General features: G+C 36.7%; 1 protein-coding gene across 2 annotated transcripts; it reads left to right on the forward strand.

Moving 5' to 3' along the window:
- The first annotated feature begins 732 nt into the window (after positions 1-732).
- LOC106172528 (Golgi apparatus protein 1) lies at positions 733-27,411 on the forward strand. 2 transcript variants are annotated; one of them, XM_087010825.1, is made up of 24 exons: positions 733-1,279; positions 5,054-5,086; positions 5,674-5,760; positions 6,136-6,354; positions 6,684-6,929; positions 7,132-7,318; positions 8,888-9,123; positions 9,491-9,612; positions 10,107-10,208; positions 15,163-15,328; positions 17,571-17,708; positions 17,989-18,138; positions 18,484-18,597; positions 18,900-18,988; positions 19,587-19,701; positions 20,340-20,507; positions 22,130-22,195; positions 22,405-22,528; positions 22,915-23,060; positions 23,236-23,337; positions 23,758-23,886; positions 24,059-24,179; positions 24,670-24,776; positions 25,128-27,411. In XM_087010825.1, the coding sequence occupies exons 1-24, from the start codon at positions 764-766 to the stop codon at positions 25,293-25,295; spliced, it is 3,651 nt and encodes a 1,216-aa protein (XP_086866951.1). In that variant the 5' UTR covers positions 733-763; the 3' UTR covers positions 25,296-27,411. The 2 variants fall into 2 exon arrangements, with proteins under 2 accessions (XP_086866951.1, XP_086866952.1); XM_087010826.1 differs by lacking the exon at positions 15,163-15,328 and adding an exon at positions 15,923-16,100 and having other exon boundaries at positions 735-1,279.
- The last annotated feature ends 403 nt before the right edge of the window (positions 27,412-27,814 follow it).

Raw genomic sequence — 27,814 nt, forward strand, 5'->3', positions numbered from 1 at the left:
TTTCAGAGCGATCCCTTTGTTGCTTCTCTTAATACACTCCAAAGATTGACCAAACCCATGCGTTTTTATACAAGGGCAGAAATTGCCGAAAAGACCACCCCTCACATTTCTGACCACAGAACATGCATGCAACTGCATGCATCAATTGTTTCGAGAGTTGTGTGGTAATTAGGTAACACACCTGGCTACACATGGAGTAGTTTTGTATTTAAAAGAGTAAGAGAGAAAATAAATATTTTGTAGAAAATTTACTCGCCAAAAAATAATATTCCATATTAAGTAGTAACCCTGTAAATTGGATTCGGGTGACTATTTTAATTAGGCCCTATATGTGCGTTTCGGCAACCGCCTTTAATTTATTGTTCTTAATGATTTAACATAAATATAAGTCAAATTTATTGCAGTTTTTGTTTTTAATTTGTTTAACAAAACAAGCATTTGGAAAATGGAAATCCTAATACACATAAAGTGTCTTCATCATCTGCCACGCAGGTTACGTACATGCGTTCATCAAGAACTGGCAAAATCAAGTAGCGGAGTTATATTTATTTACCGGAAATAACTACACCGACTGACGTATGCGTGCTGCGGCTGGCAATTTCACAAGAACTGTGCGTGAAGTTAATACCCCTTTAAGCAAAGCTTGTGTTCATATCTATCAAAAAAGCAAATTTACCAAAAATTATACTACAAATATTTGTCAACGTACACTTTTTATTTAATACGTCTGACGTGTTCAAAATATAGTACCATTAGTGCCAAGATGGCCGACCACAGACGTGTCCTTCCGATCTTCGCAGTATTTTTACTGCTACATTGCGTATGGGGGGAAGGCGAAATTAACCAAAATGCTCTCCCGAACGAGAATTCTAATTCACATCATGAGATACCGTTGAAGCGACAAAAACGTATCGAAACAAATGGAAATGGACAGTTTGCGAACGCTATCAACATGCAACAACATCCGCGGCAACCAGCGGGGGCCGTCCCCCAAGTGCCGGCTGGCGGGCAGGGGCAGGGAAACATGCAACAACAAGGCAACCAAATCGGCGGAGGAGGATTGGCATTTAAACAAAACCCTGCCGTTGATTATAAAAGCCCAAACCGGAGTCCGGGGAGCTTTCAGCAGCAACAACAAGCTGCCCACCCCACGCCTCCTATGAAACTTGCAGAAAACCCTGACTGTAAGGAGGAGATAAAACATTACTGCAGCCACAACCTTGCCAACTCCATGAGCAATAATTTCGCCGTGTTGGATTGCTTGCAGAATGATCTGAAGGTGAGTTTGACGTCGAGACTTGTTGTTAGACAGTATAGATAATTGTTAGGCTATCCAATGTCTGACAGTGAACTTTAGAGTTACTGTGAATGAGGGAAATGAAATATATGCTGAGGAACACAGAGGGGAAAATAGCTGTGGGTTGTCAGTATATATAAGCGTCCACATGGGGGGCAGTAGTTCTACTGGAAGGAGTACTAGTAGGGTAATGCTTTCTCCTGTTGTAACCATGTACTCTCCCACCCCCTTGTATTCTACCAGTGCACCCCCTCCCACCCACCCACCCACACCCCCCCCCCCCCCCCCCCCACACACACACACACACACACAAATCCTTTGGACCCTTCTCTGATCTCATTGCATAGTCATTGACAGCTGAAGCCTTTTAAATAGTGCATCTGAACAGAATGAAGTTCACAAAAATTACTGGAGGAGGCTGTAGCGTGAGTTGCACAAATGTATCTCAGCATCTGCCCCAACTTTGTGTCTGCAGTTCTGGACTTGTTTCTGAAATTTCTTTGGCTGTTACAATATGGTTTTAATTAAGTCTTAGAAACATTTTCCTTTTGCTTTGTGGATGTAAATAGGTGTCTTAAACATATCCTGTATTATGATCTGCCATTGCATTCCATTATAGAGTGTAAGTCGACGTTTACCTGATTTGATGATCTGGTAGAATTCAACAATAATAATAGTAAAATAAAAATTCTTCATACTCATATTATAATGATCACAAAAATGAATTTGGTTCATTTTATCATTTCACAATTTTTGCATTGTGTAACACTTGTAGGGAACAATATTTTGACAGTGTTATATAAGGTTAATAAATTCTCCCCCATGATTTATACAGGTACTAAGTCACATGGGCTTAGCTGCAGGGGGTGGGAGGGGGGGGGATTACGGGCCAAACGATGCAACTGCTTTCTATTGTATTTGAGGTTGAAGACCTTGTTGAAACTTTCTTCTGGTGTATGTGAAAAGAGATATTTTTCTGAAATGACATTAATTTATTGGTAATGCAAGTCCAAATGAAATAAATCAACAAACTTGTCAGTCATATATTACTATCAGTCTATGTTACCTGCATGTGGCTGAGAATTGTCTTCTCCCTGGATCTGTAGTACACATAAGGATCTAAAGCTGATTATTCAAAGTGAAGATTTGACTCATCTTCAAGTGATCTGAAAGGAAACAAAAACAATACCTGTCACAACCACACTCAAAGGCAATATTTCCCTCATTGATGGCAGTTCAGAAAGTATTTTATTGCCAGGTTATAAACAGCTGCTGGCAGTATTTTAGAATTTTTTGCTCAGTATAAATCTGGGTCCAGAGTACAATTGAGTCATAATCAGGTGTTTTATTTTAGACCAGTAATTGGAGGATTAAGTATGATTGACATATTTTGTTCATTGGAGGTTTTTTCCCTGCATTTTGTAGAATTTTGTGGTAGGTTAAAAGCCATGATTTCCTGGTATCCAAGAAATAAATTTTAAGGTGTCTTTAAAAGGATTCCTAATAATGGATGTGGTATGGTAATAAAAAGATATCTCCATACTGGTAGCCAACTTTGTTACTTTACCAGTATCTTTTCTTCAATATGCCTGAAGTTTTTTTTTTTTTTCAATGAATAAATTCATTTGCTATCAGGGTGTTTCATAAAAACCCTGATTTTGAAGGATATGTAAATGTAAGGCTTACTGATAGAGTTTACAAGGGTTTTATTTTTAAATTAATTAATTTGTTTGTTTGTTATTGTTAAAATCCATATCAGTGTGCTTTGTATTGTGAAAGAACTTATAAACTGATGTGTATCTGTATTTGTTTTTTCATTCAGTGGAGTGAGTTGATTTCAATTTTTTCATGGGTATTACCTGGATTGAAAAAAAAAACACTTAACCACTTCAGTAACTGATCTCAGTCCTGGATCATGCTGGTATTCATTGTCTGAGCTTGAGTGAGTCTAGTATGTAGCCTGCAAATAGTCTTAGGCTTCGTTCACATGCAATGTCTATTTTCTATTTTCTATTTTCTATTTTCGGTATGTCTTATGATCACGGTCTGTGCACTGAATATCCCGCCGCGTAATTACTGGCAGCGCGAGCCAGTTACTTATAGTAACTTATAGTAACTGGCTCGCGCTGCCAGTAATTACGCCGCGGGATATTCAGTGCACAGACCGTGATCATAAGACATACCGAAAATTATATAATAGAAAATAGAAAATAGACATTGCATGTGAACGAAGCCTTAATTTCCCAAAGGACACACACACAAATATTGACATCGATCACTGTGAAAATCAGTTAAAGAGGGTTTTCATTATTTTTATTGTTAATGTTATATATACATGGCCCTTAATAAGTTCAGTTTGTCTCCAATTTGGGAGGCTAAAAGCCTTTCAAGCATTGTGTGTTTTTTACCATGCATTTAATGTCTTTCCCATGTCATGTGTGTTTCCTGCACTGCACTTTACCAGTAGTTCATTGGTGAAGGATGTGCTGAACCATATTTGCTTGCTACAGTTACTTTCCTTGCGAACAGAAAAATAAAGAAGTAAATAAATTAACAAATAAAGAAAATGAGATAAAATAAGATCAACTAAAATAACTTACAATTAATGTGAATAAAATTTTTTAAAAAATGATGGTAATAATAATGATGATGATGATGATGAATAGAGAAAAATATAAGTAAACAAGGAAATGAATAAATAGACTCTTACACAGATACATAAATAGATATCTTTATGATTTATTTCAATAAGGAAGTACATAATGAATAAATAATGAGTAAATAGATCTATAGAAAAGTTAAATAGATAAAACTTAAGTCACACTGCAGTGATGCATTAGTGTATTAACGTTAGTGGTCCTATGTCCAGTGTTTACCTGGTCACCAAGGGTCACTGGGCTGGAAGTAGTTGTCAGTATAGAGACAGTGTCAACATCAGGGCAGGCACCCATTATTAAAGATGTTTGCATACTTTCACTGGCTTTACAACGGTCAGATGCTGGGCGATTGTCAAATGCTGATAATTGTTGTTAATGACAGCCAAGCTACACTTAGTTAATGATTTATTTGTTTATGTGTTGCTATAGAAATGATTCAAGTATATATTTTTTCCTAGTTGTAATATGGAGAGAAAGGTCTTTTTATCTTTGTTTTAGAATAGAATAACTATGATTTTTGCAATGTACAGGTCTGGTTAGAAATATGGTACTGGTGTTTGAAAAACGGCAAGTTATTGCTAACAGCAATAAGCTCTCCCCCCTCTCCCACCCCCCTTTACCCCCCTTCTTACCCTGGGGATTAAAACAAAGTTGATTTTCCCAAATAAAATCTGAATTAAGTGATAGAACTAATGAAACACAGTCTCCTTTGTTGGTAGAGGTAGTAAATTCACTTAAACCAAGTGACATGGAGATCTCTCTCTCTGTGCACAAATCTATGTATGCTGAGACCACCTGTTTTTAATAACTTAGGACCATCTGTCCAAATAGGAGTGATAATTTCATTATCCTAGGCCATGTTTCTCCATAGGTCATGACATCCTGATTATACTTAACATGCTGAGGGGAGGTTTACTGAAGATTTCTGTGAATCCAGGTTACATAATGCATATTAACTCTGAGGAGGAAAGCCAAGCATTGTTATAATTGAACCCTGTTTAGTGGTAAATTGTGAGAAATTTGTGAATCTAGAATTGAGGGTCAGTAAATCTAATTAAATACTCTCATAATAGAACTGATTTTTTGCATTTCTTTACAGGAAAATCAGCAGTTGACACCCAAATGCCAGCATGTGAGTATGAGTACTATAAGCTGAATTAAAAATTTAATTAAATTTAATGTAATTATTAAAAATGGTGTCTTTTTTAAGCTTCTCTCATCCCAAGACTTTATTCTAGTTATTTTATGCTGTCAGGTGTAATAAATGTGCCATAAAATCAATGTGTTAAGCTGTTTATATGACTGTCATATTGTATACTCTGTTATATCAGTCAGTGAGAATGGTTATTATATTGTAACTGGTATCAGTTTGAATGTTTTGTTTTATAATGGCATGGATGACATTTCCAATGGTAAACCTGAAAGGAAATGGCATTGGATTATATTATGACAGAGAACTATAAAATTGAAGTACACTGAGCTAAAATATAAACGCTTCTTGCAATCTTATCAACAATATGGGTAATATACATAGTAAATCATACAGTGTGAATTTTGTTGTTGTGTTCACACATTACTGCCCATAAATACACATTGTCGCCTGAAGCCCAAGTCACATAAATGATTCACCTGGGGTTTTATATATTTGCTCAGTGTATATGTTAAAGCTTATTGTTTGATTTTTATTAATGGATTGAATGTTTTATTTTTCCACAATAGGTTGTGTATGACTACAAGCGTCAGTTAACAACAGATGTTCGTTTTGATTCTGCAGCATTTGAGGTTTGCAAAGACCCACTTTCCAAGGTAAGGAAATAATGGGCTCCCATCTCTTTGACCACACGGAGGCTGCAGATGAACACTAAAATTGTTTAGTAATAAAAATGATGATGATGATGATGATGTTAATAATAGTAATAATAACAATTATAAAAAAGAGCCAGGTTTAAAGTAATATATGTGTAATAGCAATGCAAATGTCAACTTCATGCCTTGCTGATGAGTGGTGCACCTGACTGATACCACAGCGGATGTTCACAACAAAAGACCCAAACATGGAGAATTGTACATTTTTTTTCTGTTCCTCTGAAGTGGTTTACAGTCCTATGTTATGAAGAGATAGATCAGTGTACCTTGTACATTTCAGTTCGTTCCATATGATTTCCTCCTTTTTCCTTTCAGCTGCCAGAATGCAACAAGTTACAACAAGGAGGAGGGGAGATCATTCCCTGCTTGATAGAAAACATGGAGAACATCACCAACCAAAACTGCCAGTTGTTCCTAAAGAAAATGGCCAGTCTTATATTCTCAGATTACCGTCTCATCAAAAATTTTGTTGAGAGGTGCAGTAACGACATCAGTCGTTTTAAGTGTGGACGGAGTGAGGATGACAGGGATGATGTGAGTTTGAAAACACATTAAAGCATATTTATAATTCTGATTGAGGGTTATGATGTTGACTAGCATAACTAGTTTCCACTACATATTTATTTTTGATGAGGGGTTTCTCCAGCATTTGGGTTACAAGGAGTCCAAAATGTAAATCTGTAATTTGGCCCTTAACAAATATTGAAATTAAGATAATCACTAAAAGACCAGGTTTAATAATACTTCATATTTAGATTAAGCTTAGAAGAAATTGAAATACACCAAACCTTGAACTACATTACATAAGAAAATATCCTTCTACACGTAATCATAGGGTTATTTATCTGAATATATAATTTCAGTCCCCCCACAACCAAGGCAGAACAATCAAGTGTTTAGAGCGTCACTATAGTGAACTTGACGAGGGATGTAATCAGCAGATTATGAGGGTGGCTGAACTACAGTCTGACGACTATCACATGGACAGGCCGCTCTACTTCGCCTGTAAAGATGATCGCGAGAAGTTCTGTCGAGACGTGAAAGCGGGACATGGACGCATCTTTAAGTGCTTGTACAAACACAAATTTGAGAGGACAATGAGCGCAGAGGTAAAGTTTTGACAGTTATTTCTGTATGTTCTGTTTGTTTTTATAGGTTATATTTTACTTGGATGTCATGGCTTGAGCACTGCATTTAATAAAATGTTCATTAAAATCTTAGGTTTGAAAACCCCATCAGTAGAATTTTGCTAATGATAGATTCACCTAATTGGCCAGTAAATTAACCAATCTCCATGTCACTGTTATTCAGTGCCAAGAGATGGTGACTCTACGCCAGAAGCTGGTGCATGCTGACTATAAAGTGGGTCATGCTCTGGCAGAGGGCTGTGCTAAGGACATCAAGATGTTCAAGTGTGCCAAACATGCCAGAGAGCACCAGAATCAGCCGGGACGACTGTCAGAGATTTTGCTCTGTTTGGAGAATGAGAGGAAGAAAGGTAAGGTCATGGGTAGAAACAGACGGTAGTCACTCGTAAATTCCAGATAGTGAAAGCACGGGGACGACCCATTGTGACAGGTTACTTTAGTCCTTTCTGACGAGTGTCAGTTTTGATCAGAAACAGTGGTTACTGATGCTACTTCACCATTTCTGTCAATATTTTCGCATTTATTTTCCGTAAATCTTGTGAATTCAACATATTTTCTCACTTGCTTCCTTTAGAACGTGGGCCGCACCATATTGGATATCACTGCACATGCGCGCATAGCAAAACTACGGGAATCATTAGTTCGGCAAATTCCATGCATAAGCGTAAGGGAGTGATATTCTACGTAGTTTTGGAGATCGTTATTGGTCCGACTGATACAAAAGAACGGCTCTCATTGGTCTTAGATGATGTTAAAAATAGAAATCCCACAAAAAAGTTACATGCGCTCTGCATTTGACAGCTTAGCCACCATTTTTCGGGTATTTGCATTAGCTGCGATGTGAAATTTTTTGCATATGGCGTAAGCAAGCCAAAGCAACGAGATATTCTGAAGTACCAAGCACTAGTTCGTTTAGTCAAGAATCCAGCGCTGATTCAGAATGTAAGAAAGTCTAAAATGACTATCTTTAAGATTCACTTCTAAAATTAAGTCAGAGGGAGGCTGAAAACATTTATCATGAAAAGATGGGTTTTTAGTAAGGCTTTTAAACTATCGCCGTCACTTTCAGTTCTGATATTTTAACATTAATTAATTCTTTTAAAAAAGAATGAAGAACTGTGATTTGGATAAAACTTGTGATGTGTGAAATATTAAGTTTATTTGAATAAATAAAGTCATTTGAAAACAGTGTAATATGTGATTGTGGAAATGCATACCACATCATGAGGACCACTAAAAATTAGCTTGGACTAGTAACACAGCAAAGTCACTTGTCCCATAGGACCAGTGACCCAAAATTTCTGTTTCAACCCCTGTAAGGTGTTGATTAGCAACTGTGTAGAATTTTAGACTGTTTAGAATTTTAATACATTTTCCATTTGAATCCAGAAGGTGGCAGCACTTTCTGATGAGGCTTAGATTACTTTGTCTTGGCTGCTTTTTTGATAAACCTTGTTTCCATTCATTGTTTCTTGGCATCAACATATATTTCCAGATTTCATGACAAATTTGTCAGTTTTTTGTATTTGTCATCCCTGAAAAAAAGGAATATTGGTTGAAAAGCAGCCAAAGTTCTACAAAATGAATTATAATTTTTTAAGTATTCATGATATTAACAGGATTCTTTAAAATGCAAAAAGACCATTTTTATGAGTTCTGCTCATCTTGAAAAGTACTGACAGCGCTGGTCCCAAGTAAGACGATTCATTTCTGTCAAAATTCTGTCATTCTGTCAAAATTCACCATCACCTGGGGTGGGCTTAGCCATATCACCACTTTTATGTCAATTTGTTATCAAAATGGTTATAATTTGACTAAAACAAGTCAAATCAAGCCCATTTTCTTTAGCCAATGAAGGCCAGTTTTAGCATTTGGCTAAATTGGCAAGTGTTAGCGCTACCCCAGATCACTTTTTTCAGGCAAAAAGGTCTCCGCAGAGTGTCAGTCAGAGATGAACAACTGGCGTCGCAGCTTAATGGAAGATTACCAGCTGACGCCTGAGGTAGCCAAGGACTGTTCGACTGAGGTGACCCAATACTGTGATGGTGGCACGGAGAGAGGCGGGAAGACACTACACTGTCTGATGGACCTGGCCAGACCCAGAGAGAGACAGTTTGATAAACAGCCCAGGATTAGTGAGCAATGTCTCAGAGCGGTGAGTTGGGAGAATCTTAATTGTGGTTTGTCATTGGGGCTTGTGGTAATTTTAGGTGATGAAATCTTTGAACGAGGTAAAAATGAAAATTTATCAGTTAAATTCAGGGATTTTATGGAAATCATCTTCTGGGTCATTCGGAGACAGAATATTTCAAGTTAACATTGACGGGCATCTAATTTTTTCAGAAGACGGTCAAAAATGAAAAATGGCTCAACAAAAAAAATTTGTAAGCCTGTCAGAAAATGTCTCTGGATCCACCCCTGAAAATTGCAACTTTAGCCATGTTATGGCAGATTTTTTGCATGAAGATCTTAAAACTGTTCACAGCAACAAGCGTATAAAGTGATGTATTAAATCATTTCAGCTGGAGGGTCTGATTAAGGTGGCGGATGCGGCAGAAGACATCAGGGTGGATCCCTCCGTGATGCAGGCGTGTCAACCTGTGGCTAGTGTGCTGTGTAAAGATGTCAAACCAGGAGATGCCAAGTAAGACCAGTTTCACAAAAAAAACTAAGTCAGGTTCCCTGGCTAAGAGCTTAATTACCAAGGTTACATGGTCACATGGGCACATCTTACCCTATCAGGAGCAGTGTGACAGCATTCACATGGAAATCATAGTCAACTTAGCCAGGGGACTGACTTAAGTTTTTTTGTGAAACTGGCACCAGGTTACGTACTTATAGATTTTACCTTAGACTAGTTAAACTAAAACATTTTTGGACCATATGAAGTAAAGTTCAGGTAGATTTTGTGTAAGATTTGTAAAACAGTTGAATTAAAAAGAAAGGTTTTCAACAAAGTCACTAAGCATGCTTATTCCTATACAGCCAAAAGATTAAGAATTGTTTTATTTGATTAAATCTTGTGCAAATCGTGCAAATTTCTATAGAGGTGGGAGAGGGTGGGTTGAAAAGTTTCCAGTGCAGGTTAGATTGGTCTAGGTAATACAAAGTCCTAATGGCAGCTATACCTATTTCCAGTGTGATGGCATGCCTGATGGACAAGATGGAGTCAGACAAAATGACAGACGAATGCGAAGAGCGCCTGGTAGAAATACAGTACTTTGTAGCTAGGGACTTCAAGTAAGTGATTTTACACATAATATTGCCATTTTTAAAGTGATGTTACCTTTTGCTAGGATGTAGTTGTATAATTATTACTGGAAAAACTGAAAAACTGTTTAGTTCACTTTGAACTCTCACTTTTTTTATTAATTGGAAAATAGTATGGCAAACTACAAAATTGGATATTATTTTTAAAAATAACTTAAAGTTGTCTTTAAAAACTGGTCATTACAGTTTGTGTGTAGTTGTTTATTTAGAATATATCTTATTTTAAAATATAATCACACGACAGGGATTTCTGTGAACTTGATATGAACAACACTTTGTAATTGTTTTGTGCATGTTATTGTACCACCAGCGTTAGCGCTGGCGGTACACATGGTTTCGGTCTCGTCCGGATCGTTCCGCCGGCTCCGCCGGCTCCGCCGGACGGCTACCGTTACCGCTTCTCCTCCTAGACGGTAAGGCCCCCCATACCCATCTCATGGATTTAGGTCACCTATAATCTCAACTCGTTCCACGTAAAATTTGGGCTTTGTCGGTATTGGGGTCTGGGTGTGGCACTCATTGCAATGCACCCTTGTCCAAAAATGGCAAAATTAAATGCTAATTATCTACCCTACGGAAGGAGTTACGGGAAAAATTTCTACAGACGGCTTTCCAAAAGTCATATGTGTAGATTTCAAATATACCCTCGGATTTGACCTTTGACCTTTACTTCAAGGTCAAATGGGCCAAAATTTTCAAAAAAATGAAATTTTTTACGAAAAAAAAATTTTTTGCCCTGTTATTCAGACACCACACAGACTTAACCAATAATATTATTGGAAAGTGTTACCCTTCAGGTCATCTTTCATCTCCGTGAATTTGGGGTCAATCGGTGCATTTTCACAGGAGTAGCGGCCATAAGATACCGAAACTGAAAACTGTCTCTAATTCGGGAACCGTTAATGCTAGAGACCCATTCTTTTTTGCATTTTGTAGAGCATGTAAAGCCCAACACTGGAGGTGGTCTCGGTTTTTTTGTATTCCATACGGTTTTCGAGTTACGCTGTATCAAAAAGTACATATTGGTGGTGAAAGGAAAATGTACGGAAGCCCACTGGTGCCATATGTAGAAAAAAAAATTATCTCGAAATTTCGAGATACTATTTTGAAATTTGAACAAAAAAATTTACCACCAGCGTTAGCGCTGGCGGTACACATGGTTTCGGTCCCGTCCGGTCCGTTCCGCCGGCTCCGCCGCCATGTTACCGTTACCGCTTCTCCTCCTAGACGGTAAGGGCCCCCGTACCCATCTCATGGATTTAAGTCACCTATAATCTCAACTCGTTCCACGTAAAATTTGGGCTTTGTCGGTATTGGGGTCTGGGTGTGGCACTCATTGCAATGCACCCTTGTCTAAAAATGGCAAAATTAAATGCTAATTATCTACCCTACAGAAGGAGTTACGGGAAAAATTTCTATAGACGGCTTTCCAAAAGTCATATGTGTAGATTTCAAATATACCCTCGGATTTGACCTTTGACCTTTACTTCAAGGTCAAATGGGTCAAAATTTTCAAAAAAATGAAATTTTTTACGAAAAAAAATTTTTTTGCCCTGTTATTCAGACGCCACACAGACTTAACCAATAATATTATTGGAAAGTGTTACCCTTCAGGTCATCTTTCATCTCCGTGAATTTGGGGTCAATCGGTGCATTTTCACAGGAGTAGCGGCCATAAGATACCGAAACTGAAAACTGTCTCTAATTCGGGAACCGTTAATGCTAGAGACCCATTCTTTTTTGCATTTTGTAGAGCATGTAAAGCCCAACACTGGAAGTGGTCTCGGTTTTTTTGTATTCCATACGGTTTTCGAGTTACGCTGTATCAGAAAGTACATATTGGTGGTGAAAGGAAAATGTACGGAAGCCGACTGGTGCCATATGTAGAAAAAAAAATTATCTCGAAATTTCGAGATACTATTTTGAAATTTGAACAAAAAAAATTTTTATCTCGAAATTTCGAGATAGCATTTTGAAATTTGAACAAAAAAAAAATTATCTCGAAATTTCGAGATAGCATTTTGATATTTGAGCAAAAAAATTTATCTCGAAATTTCGAGATAGTATTTTGAAATTTGAACAAAAAAAATGCTATCTCGAAATTTCGAGATAATTTTTTTTTTCAACATATGGCACCAGTCGGCTTCCGTAAAAATGTGCAGTACGGTAATGGATAATAAATTTTGAACTCCGGAAAAATAAAACATAATGCTTGGCAAAGCAGACAACTTGTGGTCAAAAATGACATTATTTTATCAAATTTAAACTTCTGCAACTTCAGAGAACCTCCCATTTCAAGAACTTTGACCAAAATGACCTTTTCTTTATTTTAATTAATTTTTTCTGTAGGAAATTTATGGCACATTATGGTAACTCCAAAATTATAACATTTAGTCCCTTATATCTCCAAAACTGGCAGAGATAGGTCCATAGTTACTATTGAAGTTGAATAGGAAGTCATATACTGGCAATCTTACTGTGACCTTGACATTGACCTTTGACCTACTTTTCACCATGAACTGAACTTTGCAAATTTTGCTTCCCTTTTATCTCCAAAACTGGCAGAGATAGGTCCATAGTTACTATTGAAGTTGAATAGGAAGTCATATACTGGCAATCTTACTGTGACCTTGAAATTGACCTTTGACCTACTTATCACCATGAACTGAACTTTGCAAATTTTGCTTCCCTTTTATCTCCAAAACTGGCAGAGATAGGTCCATAGTTACTATTGAAGTTGAATAGGAAGTCATATACTGGCAATCTTACTGTGACCTTGAAATTGACCTTTGACCTACTTATCACCATGAACTGAACTTTGCAAATTTTGCTTCCCTTTTATCTCCAAAACTGGCAGAGATAGGTCCATAGTTACTATTGAACTTGAATAGGAAGTCATATACTGGCAATTTTACTGTGACCTTGAAATTGACCTTTGACCTACTTTTCACCTTGAACTGAACTTTGCAAAATTTGCTTCCCTTTTATCTCCAAAACTGGCAGAGATAGGTCCATAGTTACTATTGAACTTGCATAGGAAGTCATATACTGGCAATTTTACTGTGACCTTGAAATTGACCTTTGACCTTCTTTTCACCATGAACTGAACTTTGCAAATTTTGCTTCCCTTTTATCTCCAAAACTGACAGAGATAGGTCCATAGTTACTATTGAAGTTGAATAGGAAGTCATATACTGGCAATCTAAATGTGACCTTGAAATTGACCTTTGACCTACTTTTCACCATGAACTGAACTTTGCAAATTTTGCTTCCCTTTTATCTCCAAAACTGGCAGAGATAGGTCCATAGTTACTATTGAAGTTGAATAGGAAGTCATATACTGGCAATCTTACTGTGACCTTGAAATTGACCTTTGACCTACTTATCACCATGAACTGAACTTTGCAAATTTTGCTTCCCTTTTATCTCCAAAACTGGCAGAGATAGGTCCATAGTTACTATTGAACTTGAATAGGAAGTCATATACTGGCAATTTTACTGTGACCTTGAAATTGACCTTTGACCTACTTTTCACCTTGAACTGAACTTTGCAAAATTTGCTTCCCTTTTATCTCCAAAACTGGCAGAGATAGGTCCATAGTTACTATTGAACTTGCATAGGAAGTCATATACTGGCAATTTTACTGTGACCTTGAAATTGACCTTTGACCTTCTTTTCACCATGAACTGAACTTTGCAAATTTTGCTTCCCTTTTATCTCCAAAACTGGCAGAGATAGGTCCATAGTTACTATTGAAGTTGAATAGGAAGTCATATACTGGCAATCTAAATGTGACCTTGAAATTGACCTTTGACCTACTTTTCACCATGAACTGAACTTTGCAAATTTTGCTTCCCTTTTATCTCCAAAACTGGCAGAGATAGGTCCATAGTTACTATTGAAGTTGAATAGGAAGTCATATACTGGCAATCTTACTGTGACCTTGAAATTGACCTTTGACCTACTTTTCACCATGAACTGAACTTTGCAAATTTTGCTTCCCTTTTATCTCCAAAACTGGCAGAGATAGGTCCATAGTTACTATTGAAGTTGGATAGGAAATCATATACTGGCAATTTACTGTGACCTTGAAATTGACCTTTGACCTACCTTACAATGAACTTAACTTTGATTGCACCATTTTTAGTTATATATATTTTTTGCATATTTTGAAAATTCTTGTTGATTGCATTTTTACAGCTTGTCAAGCACAAGACTGGTGGCTGCACCCCTTATTTTGTGTATGTGGGGGTCTACACGAATGCGCTTGCTCCAGCTGGTGGTACAATATTCGGAGGCGGTATCGCCTCTCTGATCCTCTAGTTTAAGATATTTCTGTGTGTGTGTATTTGTTGTTGAAGTATGCCGACTCATGGTAGCAGGTACTGATGTCCTCAAAACCCTGACTGTATTGTTGTCCAACTGTTGGCTTGTCTGCTGTCTTCAGGGACCAGTTTCTTTGTATATTTTAAATTATTACTCAAGAATGAACACTCGCAAAAAAAAAAAAAAAAAAAAAAAACTAATGTACAAATGTGCATCTTGTTTCTCTTTTCCTCTTGATTACTCTGCATTTACCTTTTTATTTACCAAAAAAAAAAAGTATTAAATGCTAGTTTCTACCTGAATCTTCAAATCTGAAGACCATGTTCTCCTGTCAAGCTATGGAGAGGCCTTAGTTACTACATCTTTTTATTTCTCTGTCTATGCATACAGTTATATGAAGTCTCTCTCATCAGGGGTGGATCAGCCCCCCCCTTCCCACAAGACCTTCCTATTTTTTCTAATTATGAAATTGTTGATTTTTATTTTAAAAGTACAAAAAAGGGAAAGGTATTATTTTTTCTCTATTTTTTCTTTCTCCCTATGTTAGCATTCTCTGTTGCCAGCTCCTCTTGCTCACACTGCCACCTATATTTCCAGTCTAGACTCCAGACTACACAAACTATGTCACAAAGATGCAGTAAAGCACTGCCACGCCTCTGAGAACTGGTACGATCCTGACACGGAAGGGCCCAGTAACGGCCCCTTAATCCTGCCTTGCCTTTACGGCAGAATCATGCATCACGAAAACGATCCTCATATGCAGGTAATTCTGTGCGATGTTGTCTTTGTTTGTTGCAGTCTGGCGCAGTGGATAGTTGCAGGTATGGAATAACCAACCCAGGATGTCTGTTTTGACTCATTGTCTTTCTTTTCCTTTTTAGCCTTAGATGTGGAAGAATCTACCCCTTGGCGTGGTTTTTGTTTAATTTCTGATGTTGTATTAAATGAAGGTTGTGTTCTTTAGTTCCAGGTGAAAACTTCCTATTTCATAACTTTGGTGGACTGACATATTGAAGAGGGGACTTATTAAATATCACCATAACTTCAGAGTTCATAATTTGTTTTGTGAATCGCATACAGATATCTTTTGTACGACCAGTCAAAATTTTTTTAAGACTACCAGTCAAAATTTTTTTTAGGATCATATTGCTACCTGAATTTTATCTTAAGTGTCCTAAGTGCCATAAAGTTATAATTTTTTTCAAAAGTTGCTAATTTATTGGCAAGATGAGCCCCGTTTCACAAAGCAGGTTGTGTCCTCTCTGATTTTATGTGTGGTATTTACACCAGTGGTCTCCATATTTATACAACTTTTTTTCGATGTTTCTAACGTCTCTGTGTCTATCCCTTGTCTCAGTCTGGCGCCTCGTCTTTACCGGAAGTGTTGGAAGGTGGCACAGAATTACTGTGGGGTCCAGGACTGGAGGACGGAGATGTCCGAAAATGAGCGAAAAAAGAGGCCACCGGGTTTTGTTCTCGCATGCCTGCATCGCAAATTTAAGGAAATGCCCAAGGATCATTTGCAGAAGGACGATGTGAATAATAAATGAATTTGTGCTTTTGTTTTCTTCTCATGAATATTGATGCACTTTTTTATATCACAAGTTGTTTGATTTGAAAAAAAATTGGAATATTTATGCATGGCTGATTAAATATGCACTTTTCATCCAGTATTCAAAGTAACAGGCTGTTTTTATCAAACATCTCAATCTTCAAGCAACTTTTTAAACATTTAACATTTTTATGAACTGAAAGCAAACCCAGAAGAAACATCTGCTTCCATGATAGACAAACAGCTTTCAGTGCAAATTTCCGCAACACAGTTGGGATACACTGATAGAGTATGGTCATGCTTTGATTGCTATCTAGAAGCTTGTCATTTACATAACTCTGTCATGAAATTTCATTTTAAATATGATGATGAAAAGAGTGCATGGATATTGTGTTAGCTGTTGATCCAAGGCTTTAATTTCCCTGCAGTGTGTCTTGTGTGTGATCGTCTGCTGTTTCATTGATGGAAGTTATTCTTAATTTTAGGTGTCTTGGGTTGAAGTTTTCCACTTCTTTACCTTCTTTTCCATTTTTTTTGATTACATAATGGAAGAAGTGCTGTTAGTTTATTCATATATAATAAACATGTTTCTGTTAGTGTCTGAAGGTTCTAACAATTTACTAACAATTTCAGAGTTACAAATTATGTATTCTGTTGAGTCTTGCACTTGATTTTTGAAGGTGTTGAAATCTGGAGAAAAAAAAACAAAGTCAACCCAGTTTCCAAACTCCTGAGTTCTGCACTTTTTGTGGATGATGTTTGTATTTTGCACATTCTTGATAATTTTCTTCTGTTTTTCTACTTGATTTCAGCTCATGCTTTATCTAATTCCAATTACTAGTTTCTTTTAGTCATGATAGCCCCCGTATCCTGCTGTTGTTAATATTGATTGGATTATTTTCTATTATGATTTATGTCATTTACTACAATTTATAGCAAAAGTGAAGTTCAAGAGAAACAAAACCAACAAACAAATCGAAAAAAGTTGATTTAAAAAGTTTGGATAAGATCATAATGTTGTAATGATGATTCTATTCAACCAGTTTGTGTTTAAAAAGTAATTATTCAAATAACTTGTAGCCTACGAGAAAGTTAATACAAATAATGCTTTGCTGTTACTTGTAGTAAATTGCATTTGTGAAGGATTTTATATTGAGTTTATGGCTTTGTTTCTATTAAGTTTTGTGGAATGAAATGGTTTTATATGTTTGGTTATGTCGTAAATATCTACAAATGTATGGAGATATTTTTCTTTTATTTTGTATTACATAATATTTGAGGGCTTTAAAAGTTTAAGGTAATATTTGTGATTAAAAATTAATTTTAGATAGATATATTTACAAGGTAACAAGTTTTCCTTGGGACTGTAGAAAAAAATAAAGATTCATTCTTAAATAAGTTTGAAATATGAATATTATAAAACAACCAGATCTTTGCCCTTTTTGTTCTTCAGATTTCCCGCCAGTGTGCACTGGAAGTGAAGCGTGTGATGCACCAGAGGGCGCTAAATGTAGATCTGGAACCACGTATTGAGGAGCCGTGTATGGCTGATCTTGCCACGTACTGTTCACAGGAGACAGAGAAAGGAGCTGTGAGTATACACAGTTTGATGAAAATCTTGGCCTTTGATTCTTACTCAGTTTTCCAGTAGATGGAGAGAGAGGCCATGACAGTCTGCTTTAAGTTTGCAGGTGTTGACATGTCTGCCAATTTTAGCTTAATATAAATTTCTGTCATACTCTTATTATTTGAGCCATTACAGGAATAAGGAAAATTAAAAAATCATTTTCCTACAATTTTCAGTCAAATTTCACTTGCTAAATTTGTTTTTTCTTTTTGTTTTTCTATTTTTTATTTTTCCTTGTATACAGGAAGTGGAATGTCTCCAAGACAACTATGATAGTTTGAGTGACGAATGCCAGGAAGCAGTGGGTAACTTCACAGAAGACGAGGATGCAGACATAGAACTAGACAAGATCCTGATGAAGGCTTGTATGCCAATGTTGAGGACTTTCTGCCAGGTTGGTTCTTCTCCTTATCTGTACAGACAGCAGACCAGTAGTCGGGGGTGGGGTGGGGGTGGGGTGGGGGGGGTTGAAAGTGCCTATTTTTGCTGCCAATTTACTGTAGGAATAGATTAACTTTAAGTAATCTTCTTCATATGATTCAGAAAGTATTTAAAAACATAATAGTGTTTAATGAGAATATATATACATTTTATTTTTCATTATTATAAGAAACCAATTAACAAAAAAAGGAAAAATTAAATAAGAACATTTTCTGCATTTATTGTTTCAAGCTACAGGGGATTTGTGAAAAAAAATAATAAAAAAATAACCAAAAAGCAATCTTGTTTATGTTATTAGAAAGAGATGGAGGATGACAGAGATACAGGAGAAGTAATGGAGTGCCTTATCAAACAGAAACACTCCCCCCAGATGGACCTCAAGTGTGCAGCAGGCATAGAGCATCATCAGCTGGTATGTAGGCAACACATAGGACACTTGTTCTTTAGTTTTTTCTTTCTCCATAAATCAAGCAATGATTCAAGACATCAGACATTGCTGTTTTTACTTGGGAGGAAAATTAGATTTGGTGCAAATAATCTTATGCTGAATAGCTCAAACACAGTGGCACAGTTACTGCAGTAACATGTCCAACACAATTGGAAAAACTTGTATTTTCACAATGAACACATTAGCACATTTGGTGTATTATCACACCTAACACAATGGCAAAACATTGTATATTCACATCTTACACAATGCTCTCTCTGTTCCAGATCACACTTAAGGACTACAGATTTAGCCACAAGTTTAAAGAAGCCTGCAAAGCTGATGTTATGAAGTTATGCAAAAATGCCAAATCAAAGTGAGTACAGAGTTTCAAAATTTAAACTATTTCTTGAAATGTCTACCTTGTATTTTGCATAAAAGCAGTCCTTTTGAGGTTGAATAAAAAAAATGCTTTACTATTGGCCATTCCACAGTAACACACAGTTTGTGTTCTTTGCATAATTTTAACTTATCCCAATATTTTGCATGTTTGACACTGAAGAAATATCAGATATGGCTGGGGTAGGGCTAGCAATTTTTTTCGCTTAGCCAAATCACCACTTTGTCAGTTTGTTATCCAAATGGTTATAATTTGACTAAAACAAATCAAATCAAGCCCTTTTTGTTTAGCCAATTTAAGTCAGTTTTAGCATTTGGCTAAATTGGCGAGTGTTAGCGCTACCCCAGTATGGGAAGATTTCGACAGTAATTAAAAAATGGTATAAAACAGTTATGAAATATTTCACACAAAATGTGTCTCTGATGTGAATTTTTTGTGGATTGACCCAAAACTGTCATGGAGAATATTTTCTCTTTATAAATTCCTTTCTGATGTCTATTTCTCCTTTAATCTTCACATCTGTGTTCTTTGTTTTTCAATAAAGAATTTATTTGTTAATGCATTTCTTCCTCAGGTCCCAGGTAGTGGTCTGCCTTAGTGAACACATGAGAAATGACACCCTGCTGGATAAAGTACAGAGATTGTCTGCTAAGTGTCTGTCACAGCTGAAGTTTGAACTGTTACAGAGGGTAAGTTAACACACTGCTGGATAAAGTACAGAGATTGTCTGCTAAGTGTCTGTCACAGCTGAAGTTTGAACTGTTACAGAGGGTAAGTTAACACACTGCTGGATAAAGTACAGAGATTGTCTGCTAAGTGTCTGTCACAGCTGAAGTTTGAACTGTTACAGAGGGTAAGTTAACACCTTGCTAGATAAAGTACAGATATTGATTTTCAGAATAACTTTATCTTCAAGTTATCAGTTGTGGTTGAAGTTTGTGCTGTGGTAGCCAGTAAGTGGGGAAAGGAATCTACTTTGAACAAGGACTACATCTTTTTTTTATCCATAACTTTAACAAAAATCAATTTTTCAAGATGTGTGATTTTAGCAAAAAAAAAAAAAAAAAGAAACTAAATAATGCCCACACTAAAAAAACACTGCTGTTCCGTCTTTGTCAGTTCTTGAGCTTAAACTTGGAAATCACAATATTGAGTGAATTCTTGTCAAACTTACATATCTTTAAGATTCCTTATTGTATGAGCATTAGTGTACTAATCATTCTCTCTTTGATATTTTAAAAACAAAATTATTGCTATATTAATTTATGTACAGCATTTAGTATGGTTGCATATATTTGTAATTATTTCTTATTTACTGATTTTTTAGTCGGAGTCGATTAAACTGGACCCAGATCTTCTCCGGTCATGCCAGGAAGATATTGACCAGTTTTGCCCAGACAAGAATGCAGGGAACGCAGAGGTCACCGAGTGCCTTAGGAAGAAAAACCCAAAGAAACTGTCCAGTTCATGTAGAAGTATGTTGTTTAAACGAGAGGTATGTACCTATGTACACAAAGAAACTGTCCAGTTCATGTAGTAGTATGTTGTTTAAACAAGAGGTATGTACCTGCATGCATACGCGCAGGCAAACAAAACAAACACAAACACGCACACACTTCATAAGACTGGAATTTCTCACATTTTATTAACAAGCCTTTAAGAACATCAAATTCGGATCAAATATAATCTCAAAATGAAACCTATAGATGATGGAATGATTTAAAAACCCCACCAATCCCATAATATTGTGCACCTTCAAGAATATATTCACAAGTCAGATGTCCTATCTCCTGGTCACTTGTCTGATATTGGTGTCAATAGGGTCATTCAGATGTCCTATCTCCTGGTCACTTGTCTGATATTGGTGTCAATAGGGTCATTCAGATGTCCTATCTCCTGGTCATTTGTCTGATATTGGTGTCAATAGGGCCATTCAGATGTCCTATCTCCTGGTCATTTGTCTGATATTGGTGTCAATAGGGTCATCCAGATGTCCTATCTCCTGGTCACTTGTCTGATATTGGTGTCAATAGGGTCATTCAGATGTCCTATCTCCTGGTCATTTGTCTGATATTGGTGTCAATAGGGTCATTCAGATGTCCTATCTCCTGGTCATTTGTCTGATATTGGTGTCAGTAGGGGCATTCAGATGTCCTATCTCCTGGTCATTTGTCTGATATTGGTGTCAGTAGGGGCATTCAGATGTCCTATCTACTGGTCATTTGCCTGATATTGGTGTCAGTAGGGGCATTCAGATGTCCTATCTACTGGTCACTTGTCTGATATTGGTGTCAATAGGGGCATTCAGATGTCCTATCTCCTGGTCATTTGTCTGATATTGGTGTCAGTAGGGGCATTCAGATGTCCTATCTACTGGTCATTTGTCTGATATTGGTGTCAGTAGGGGCATTCAGTTGTCCCATCTCCTGGTCATTTGTCTGATATTGGTGTCAGTAGGGGCATTCAGATGTCCTATCTACTGGTCATTTGTCTGATATTGGTGTCAGTAGGGACATTGAGATGTCCTATCTCCTGGTCTCTTGCCTGATATTGGTGTCAATAGGGACATTGAGATGTCCTATCTACTGGTCACTTGCCTGATATTTGTGTCAATAGGGACATTCAGATGTCCTATCTACTGGTCACTTGTCTGATATTGGTGTCAATAGGGGCATTCAGATGTCCTATCTCCTGGTCATTTGTCTGATATTGGTGTCAATAGGGGCATTCAGATGTCCTATCTACTGGTCATTTGCCTGATATTGGTGTCAACAGGGGTGTTCAGAACCACTTTGTCTGCGGACTAACTAGTCTGCAAATAATGGAAATATGGCGCACATTTGACCATGGATCCCTGCCTCCCACGTGCGCCCTTTCAACAGGGGCAGAGCAATTAAATCTCTGTACCCTTTCAAGTGGGTCGCGCCATATTGCATCTGCAGACTAGCAAAAGACCAACAAACCCTTCTTGATCATGGTGATGAAGGGTTGAAAAATGCCTCATAGGTAGAAAAACACATTGAGTCTTTTCAGAAACTGATTATTTTTTCTTTGTATCACAATTATATTAATATCTCCATTATAAAATATAAATATATGTTAATCGTATTGTTTTAGATGGTGATGGAGCGTGATCCCAGTGTGGACTTTGGTTTCATGACTTACTGTAAGAGCATGGTGAAGGTACGTAATGTGTGGATTTTTTTTTTTTTTTTTTTTGATAAAAACTTTTATTTCTGTCAATATTTTCATCCTTGATATGCAGCAGAAAATTAGACTTCACCAAGAGTGTGAGAGTGTTTCCACACTGTACCACATATACCATATAAATGTTTGTTCTTACACAAAACCAATAAATGGTTTGTCTTATTAGCATTAAATTTGTATTTCAGCACTACTGCCAGGATGAGGAACCTTCCAACTATCTCACTTGTTTGAAAAGACACAAGAACGAGGACAATTTTGATCAGAAATGCCGCAGGAAGATATCTGACAGACAGATAGAACAAAATAGAGGTGATTTTATAAATATTATAATTTTTGGACAACAAGCTATTACAAAGCAGTTTCATATTTACAAAGCTACAAAGATGACTAAAAGTCTTTGCTATAGATATAAAACAAAACCATGTGATATTAAGGCATACGTACATTAACACCAGCATATTATTGACTGTGTAATTGCTTCAATGAAGTGCCTAACCAAGATGGTGGTACATATACAAGAGGCAGCTACACCTCTCTGCCCCTATAGTTAATGCACAATTTGGTCAGTTTTGGAGCAGATCTTCATATTTTGTTATATATTTTTAAGACATGGGTTAAGAAGAGTATTTTAGTGATGCAAATTTAATTTAATTTTTTTTTAATTTTCTGTACTTTTTTTTTTTTTTTGTACCCAGATTATCGCCTGAACCCAGCCCTGAAGAGCGCCTGCACCATGGACATCCCCAAGTTCTGCAAAGCTGTCCTCCAAAATAAGAAAAGCAAGGACGAGGACTTTGAAGGAGAAGTCATCAACTGTTTGAAGACACCATACAGAAAAGGGGTATTTGTCTACAGTACTAATTGTTGGTAGCAGACCTGAATCAAATTTTTATCGTAAAGGTTCTATGCCATTTTTTATGTTGTGTATCGCATAAAGGGATTAAAGGTCCACTTTTTCAAAAGATGACTGTTTATTAATTAATTAATTTATTAATTAATTAATTTATTTATTCCAGAGGTTGTCCAAGAACTGTGAAGACCAGATAGGTCAGATAATACGTAGCGCGGCATTGGACTACAGACAGGACCCTGTGCTGGCCAGAGCCTGCGAGAAAGAGGTAGATTAAACATCTGTGGAGACTATGAGATGCCCTGTTGTTCTGGGCCTCGTATCTCGAAAGCTTCGCTGTGTTGCGCATGTGCACAAGGGTCTCGATTCCATAACTCGCCCATACTTGTCCCATATAATACATTGTAGCCTCTATTTGATACAGCGATTTGCAATACGCGATGTTTTCGAGATACGGGGCCCTGATGTATATTCAGTGTTTAAAGTCTGTTTCTTAGACTAACTGTTTGTGGGATTTATTATCTTATTATCTTATATTATTATGTAATTGTTCTTTTCATACTGACTGTCTGGTAGTTGAAACAAAATCAAGGTGATGAAGCTGACAGGGTTCAAAATTAAGGAATAATATCTGTTTACTTGTGAATAAATGACTTTTATTTATTTATTTTATATATTTGTCCCCTAGTTGAAGACGTACTGTAGTGAAGAGGTGGAGAGAGTTCAGAATGGACAGGGAGGCAAAGGAGAGGTGGAGGAGTGTCTGAAAAATTTAGTCAAACAAAACAAGATAAAACCTAAAAGTGATTGCTCAAATGTAAGTATTAGTAGGGATGGTTTTACTCTTAAAATGTTCAAAGGTGAAAACAGTTACTGTAGTAGTACACTTCAAAAAGGATTGTGCCTGTTTTAGAAGTAGAGAAAATTTTCTAATATTTAGACCATGGTCTGTATGCACATATATTTTGTATATTTATGTCTCCATCCAGGAAGTAGCCAGGATATTAGTAGAAGGAAAGACGGATGTCCACTTGGATCCCATCCTACATCAGGCATGTTCAGCTGATCTCAGACATTACTGTGATGGCATAGAACCAGGAGAGGGAAGATGTAAGTTATTGGGGCACAGGTGCTGGTCCTGGTATTGACAGATATTCTCTATAGGGACAAAGATACTTGTTTGATTAATGGCATTCTGGCTTACTCCGGAACATTAAAAAACATTTTTTAAAATGTTTTTTCAAGATTATGAAGTGTATTATTGTAGCAGAGACAGACGAAATGTAACTTATTCTAAAACCATTATGACTGATAATGGTCTGCAAACAAGAGAAGTCCTTTCAATAATAAGAGAGAAAAAAAACTCTGGTGTAAATCTGTTTCTACTGCTGCTGTTGCTGCCATTACGTCCAATGATGATTGTAAATATTACACTTATTGGATCATAATCATTGTAAAATGAACCAGTACTAAAATAAATACATGATTGAATAAATAAATATAAAATGCTAAAATAAGTGGCCAGTTGAGTGGATTAAAAATGAATAATAAAAAAAGAGAAGTTGATAGGTAAGCCATGAGTTTTTCATCTCTTTTCCAGTGATGAGTTGTTTATTGACAGCTTTGGATGATAGAACAATACGTCTTACTAAACACTGTAGGATATTACTACAACAGAGAGTAGATCTATGGGAGTATGCTGCTAAAGTAAGTAGACTAAACCTGATAGACATTCAAATTGAAAATTGTTATATTTAAGCTAAGTTAATTATTGATTCTTTATTTATTGGCAAATCATACTTTATTATTAGCTTTCTATCTTGGAACCATTTCCTTGAAGTCATTTCACTGTTATGTCACTTTTTATTCTGTAGGTAATATTAAGGCCATGTTAATTGTTTTTTTATGCTTTCTGGGTCATAGTTTAAAGGTATTTGTCAGTGATAGGCTGCATGTTTGGAAGACATCTTTACTACTGTATCTGTCTCATTTGAGGAGTGTACTGGATGATAGAAATATTCAGGCCAGATCATCATCACTTGATTTGTTTCCTTTCAGATTGCCCCACCTGAGACAGCAGCAGACTTGTGGGATCAAGTGATGGGGTCGCCTTCTCGGAACCATTTCCTTTTAATTATCTTCGCTGTTATCTCCGTCATGTTTATTGGAGGACTATGTTGTGGGCGAGTGACAAAACGAGTGACAGCGCAGGCAAAGAATAAGTGATCTGTGTTGAAGTTAGTTAAACAAGAAAAAGATAGATGGAGCCATGTGATATTATCATGAACTGCCTTATCTGGCTTCCAGTAGTTTTGTACTTCCATATCCCTGGGTTAATGTCAAGGTCATTGTAAATGGTCAAGGTTATGATCAAGGTCATTGCAGGAGGTCAAAGGTCATAGATTGATAGTATTACACCCAATGCAAATATTATTGCCACTCCTAACACAACCCTGTTGTAAGTTCAGAAATAGACTGAAAAAATTGTGCATTTCATTGTCTGCTTTCACTGTCTGATTACCTTCATGAACTTACATACTTTGTTTAACCGTTGCTCTGGCTATAACAGGGCACCTTGAAGGATGCCAGTGATTCGGATGTCTGGCTTGGTTGAAGAAGGCAACTGGGATGAAGCCATGGAAACTGATAAAGTCCATCAAGGATTGGATATTATGACAGCAGTTCATGCCATGACCTTGGCAAGGTCCTATGATTGATTGATTGATTGATTGTACATTACCCCAGGGATATGTGGAAAGGTTGGCTATTTGATGCTGTTCTGTCTTCAGACAAAAAGGTGGTGGTCTCTATTTCTCAACTCAGAAGACTGCTTTGAAAAAATATTTGCTTATGCCATCGATAAAATTGCATAATTTCTCCACGGTTTTATTGACAAAGACTGGGTATTGTGCAGTTTGAGATGATATATTGTCTTGTTGAAATGTGTTCTGTATCTTGTTGTATTGTCCTCCAGATCTCGTCACATTATTGTGCTGTTATTGCTGAAAAAAAAAATAACTGTCATATGTAAGAAAGTGAAGATGAGGAAGAGTGTCATAATATGTACTATGTTGTTGTTATGTCCTGGGAAGTATTCTCAAGGTTGGATTTTTTTCATCACTGCCTTGCTTAAAAAAAACCCTCACAAATATTGAAAATTTGCCAACAAATGCCAAAGGGATTTTTCTTTTTGCTTGTTGAATGAAAACAAAGATAAAATAGAGTTAGTGAAAAGCATGTCAAAGCTTCTGCAGTAATTTGACATTTCAGCAGTGGAAAGAGAAGAAATTTGTCTCAATATTTCAAGACCAGAGAGGAATCACTTCAGTAAAGGCCACAAGGCAGTGCATGCACCTTTGATTATATTTATTTCAAGCTCATATGAATAAAATGGTAGCCAAGATGTCTAAATGAACGAAATACTCTACTGGAAATAATAGACAACGAACATAACTTGAGAATACTTCCTATGTCAAGGCTGTCCTGCTTAAGGTCTTTGGTGCTGCTGATACGTACATCCACACATTCTTCAGTGTTAATTTATTTTCATGTGGTAGTTGAACTTTATTTTATTATAGCTTTTTAACATCACCCTGACTTTCAGAGTACTCATGTTGTAGCCGCTTTCTTATTCATGCCAATGTTTTCTTGACACCATTTTAGGTGAATTGAAATATTTAGGGTATCCTGAGGCCTGTTTCATAAAAAAAATTTGGCAAATCCAAAATCGATCTTGTCAAAGATTGTCCAGGGTTTTAACCCAGAAGACATTTAAATAGAATCAAAAAGGCAGATTGCCTCTTTTTTTTTTTTTTTTTTTTTTTTTTTTTTTTTTTTTTTTTTGTCTTCAAGCAAGTCTCCACAGCAAACTATAAGATTGTCTTCACAATAACACTGAATGTTGCCTTCATAAACAACAATAGCCTACATAGTTGATCCACCTATATTTAATTTAATAGTGGGCCAGCTAAGATCTAAGACAAGTATCATTATCGCAAAGTCAACTAAAGTAAGCCGGCTGTCAGTTTTTTAGCAGTCCAAGCTAAAACCAAAAAACTTACGATATATTTGTACAGCAGGCCCCAGCTATAGGAAGATAGGCACCATTTGGCCCCTGATTTTCAGGGTGACTTTTGCACCAAAGAGATTTCTCTTCATTTTCTGCTAAGATTCTCATTAGACAACAGTTTCTGATCAATACAGAGGTAGAAGGAGAATTAGAATCAAATTCTTAATATTCACTCTATTCAGTTCAGTAGATATTATATGTAGTATGTATATATAAGTCTTTATTTTATGGGGGGAATGGGTGATTATCTAACAGAAATGATTTATTTTGAAACCACAGATGTATTTCTTGTAGAACATATATATATTCTGTGACATGTGTTAAACTTTTCAAGACCGAGTGTCCTGTTTAAACTGCTGTGCTTGTTTTGTAGTCCAGTTTCAATAGTTTGTATTGTAATATAGGTGCTTTTTTGGGGTGGGGGTGTTTTGTACAGGCTACCAGTTTGAGATAGCTGAGAGAAACATTTAATTCCGTTCCATGCCAACCCACCGTTTAGATACGTGAGGCCCTGAACACATCTTGCTGAACACTTTTCTGCTTCATACTACTTTGTCTGGTCCTAACATGTTACTACACTATTGGGGGTGGGGGGTGGGGGGGGGGGGGGTACTCTCCACATATTTAACAGGTCATTACCTGTTATAACACTCTGGGGGTTTCACTCACTTTCACA

This window comes from Lingula anatina, chromosome 4 (genome assembly GCF_051362555.1).
Source record: "Lingula anatina isolate TDL-2025a chromosome 4, LinAna3.0, whole genome shotgun sequence".
Taxonomy (NCBI): domain Eukaryota; kingdom Metazoa; phylum Brachiopoda; class Lingulata; order Lingulida; family Lingulidae; genus Lingula; species Lingula anatina.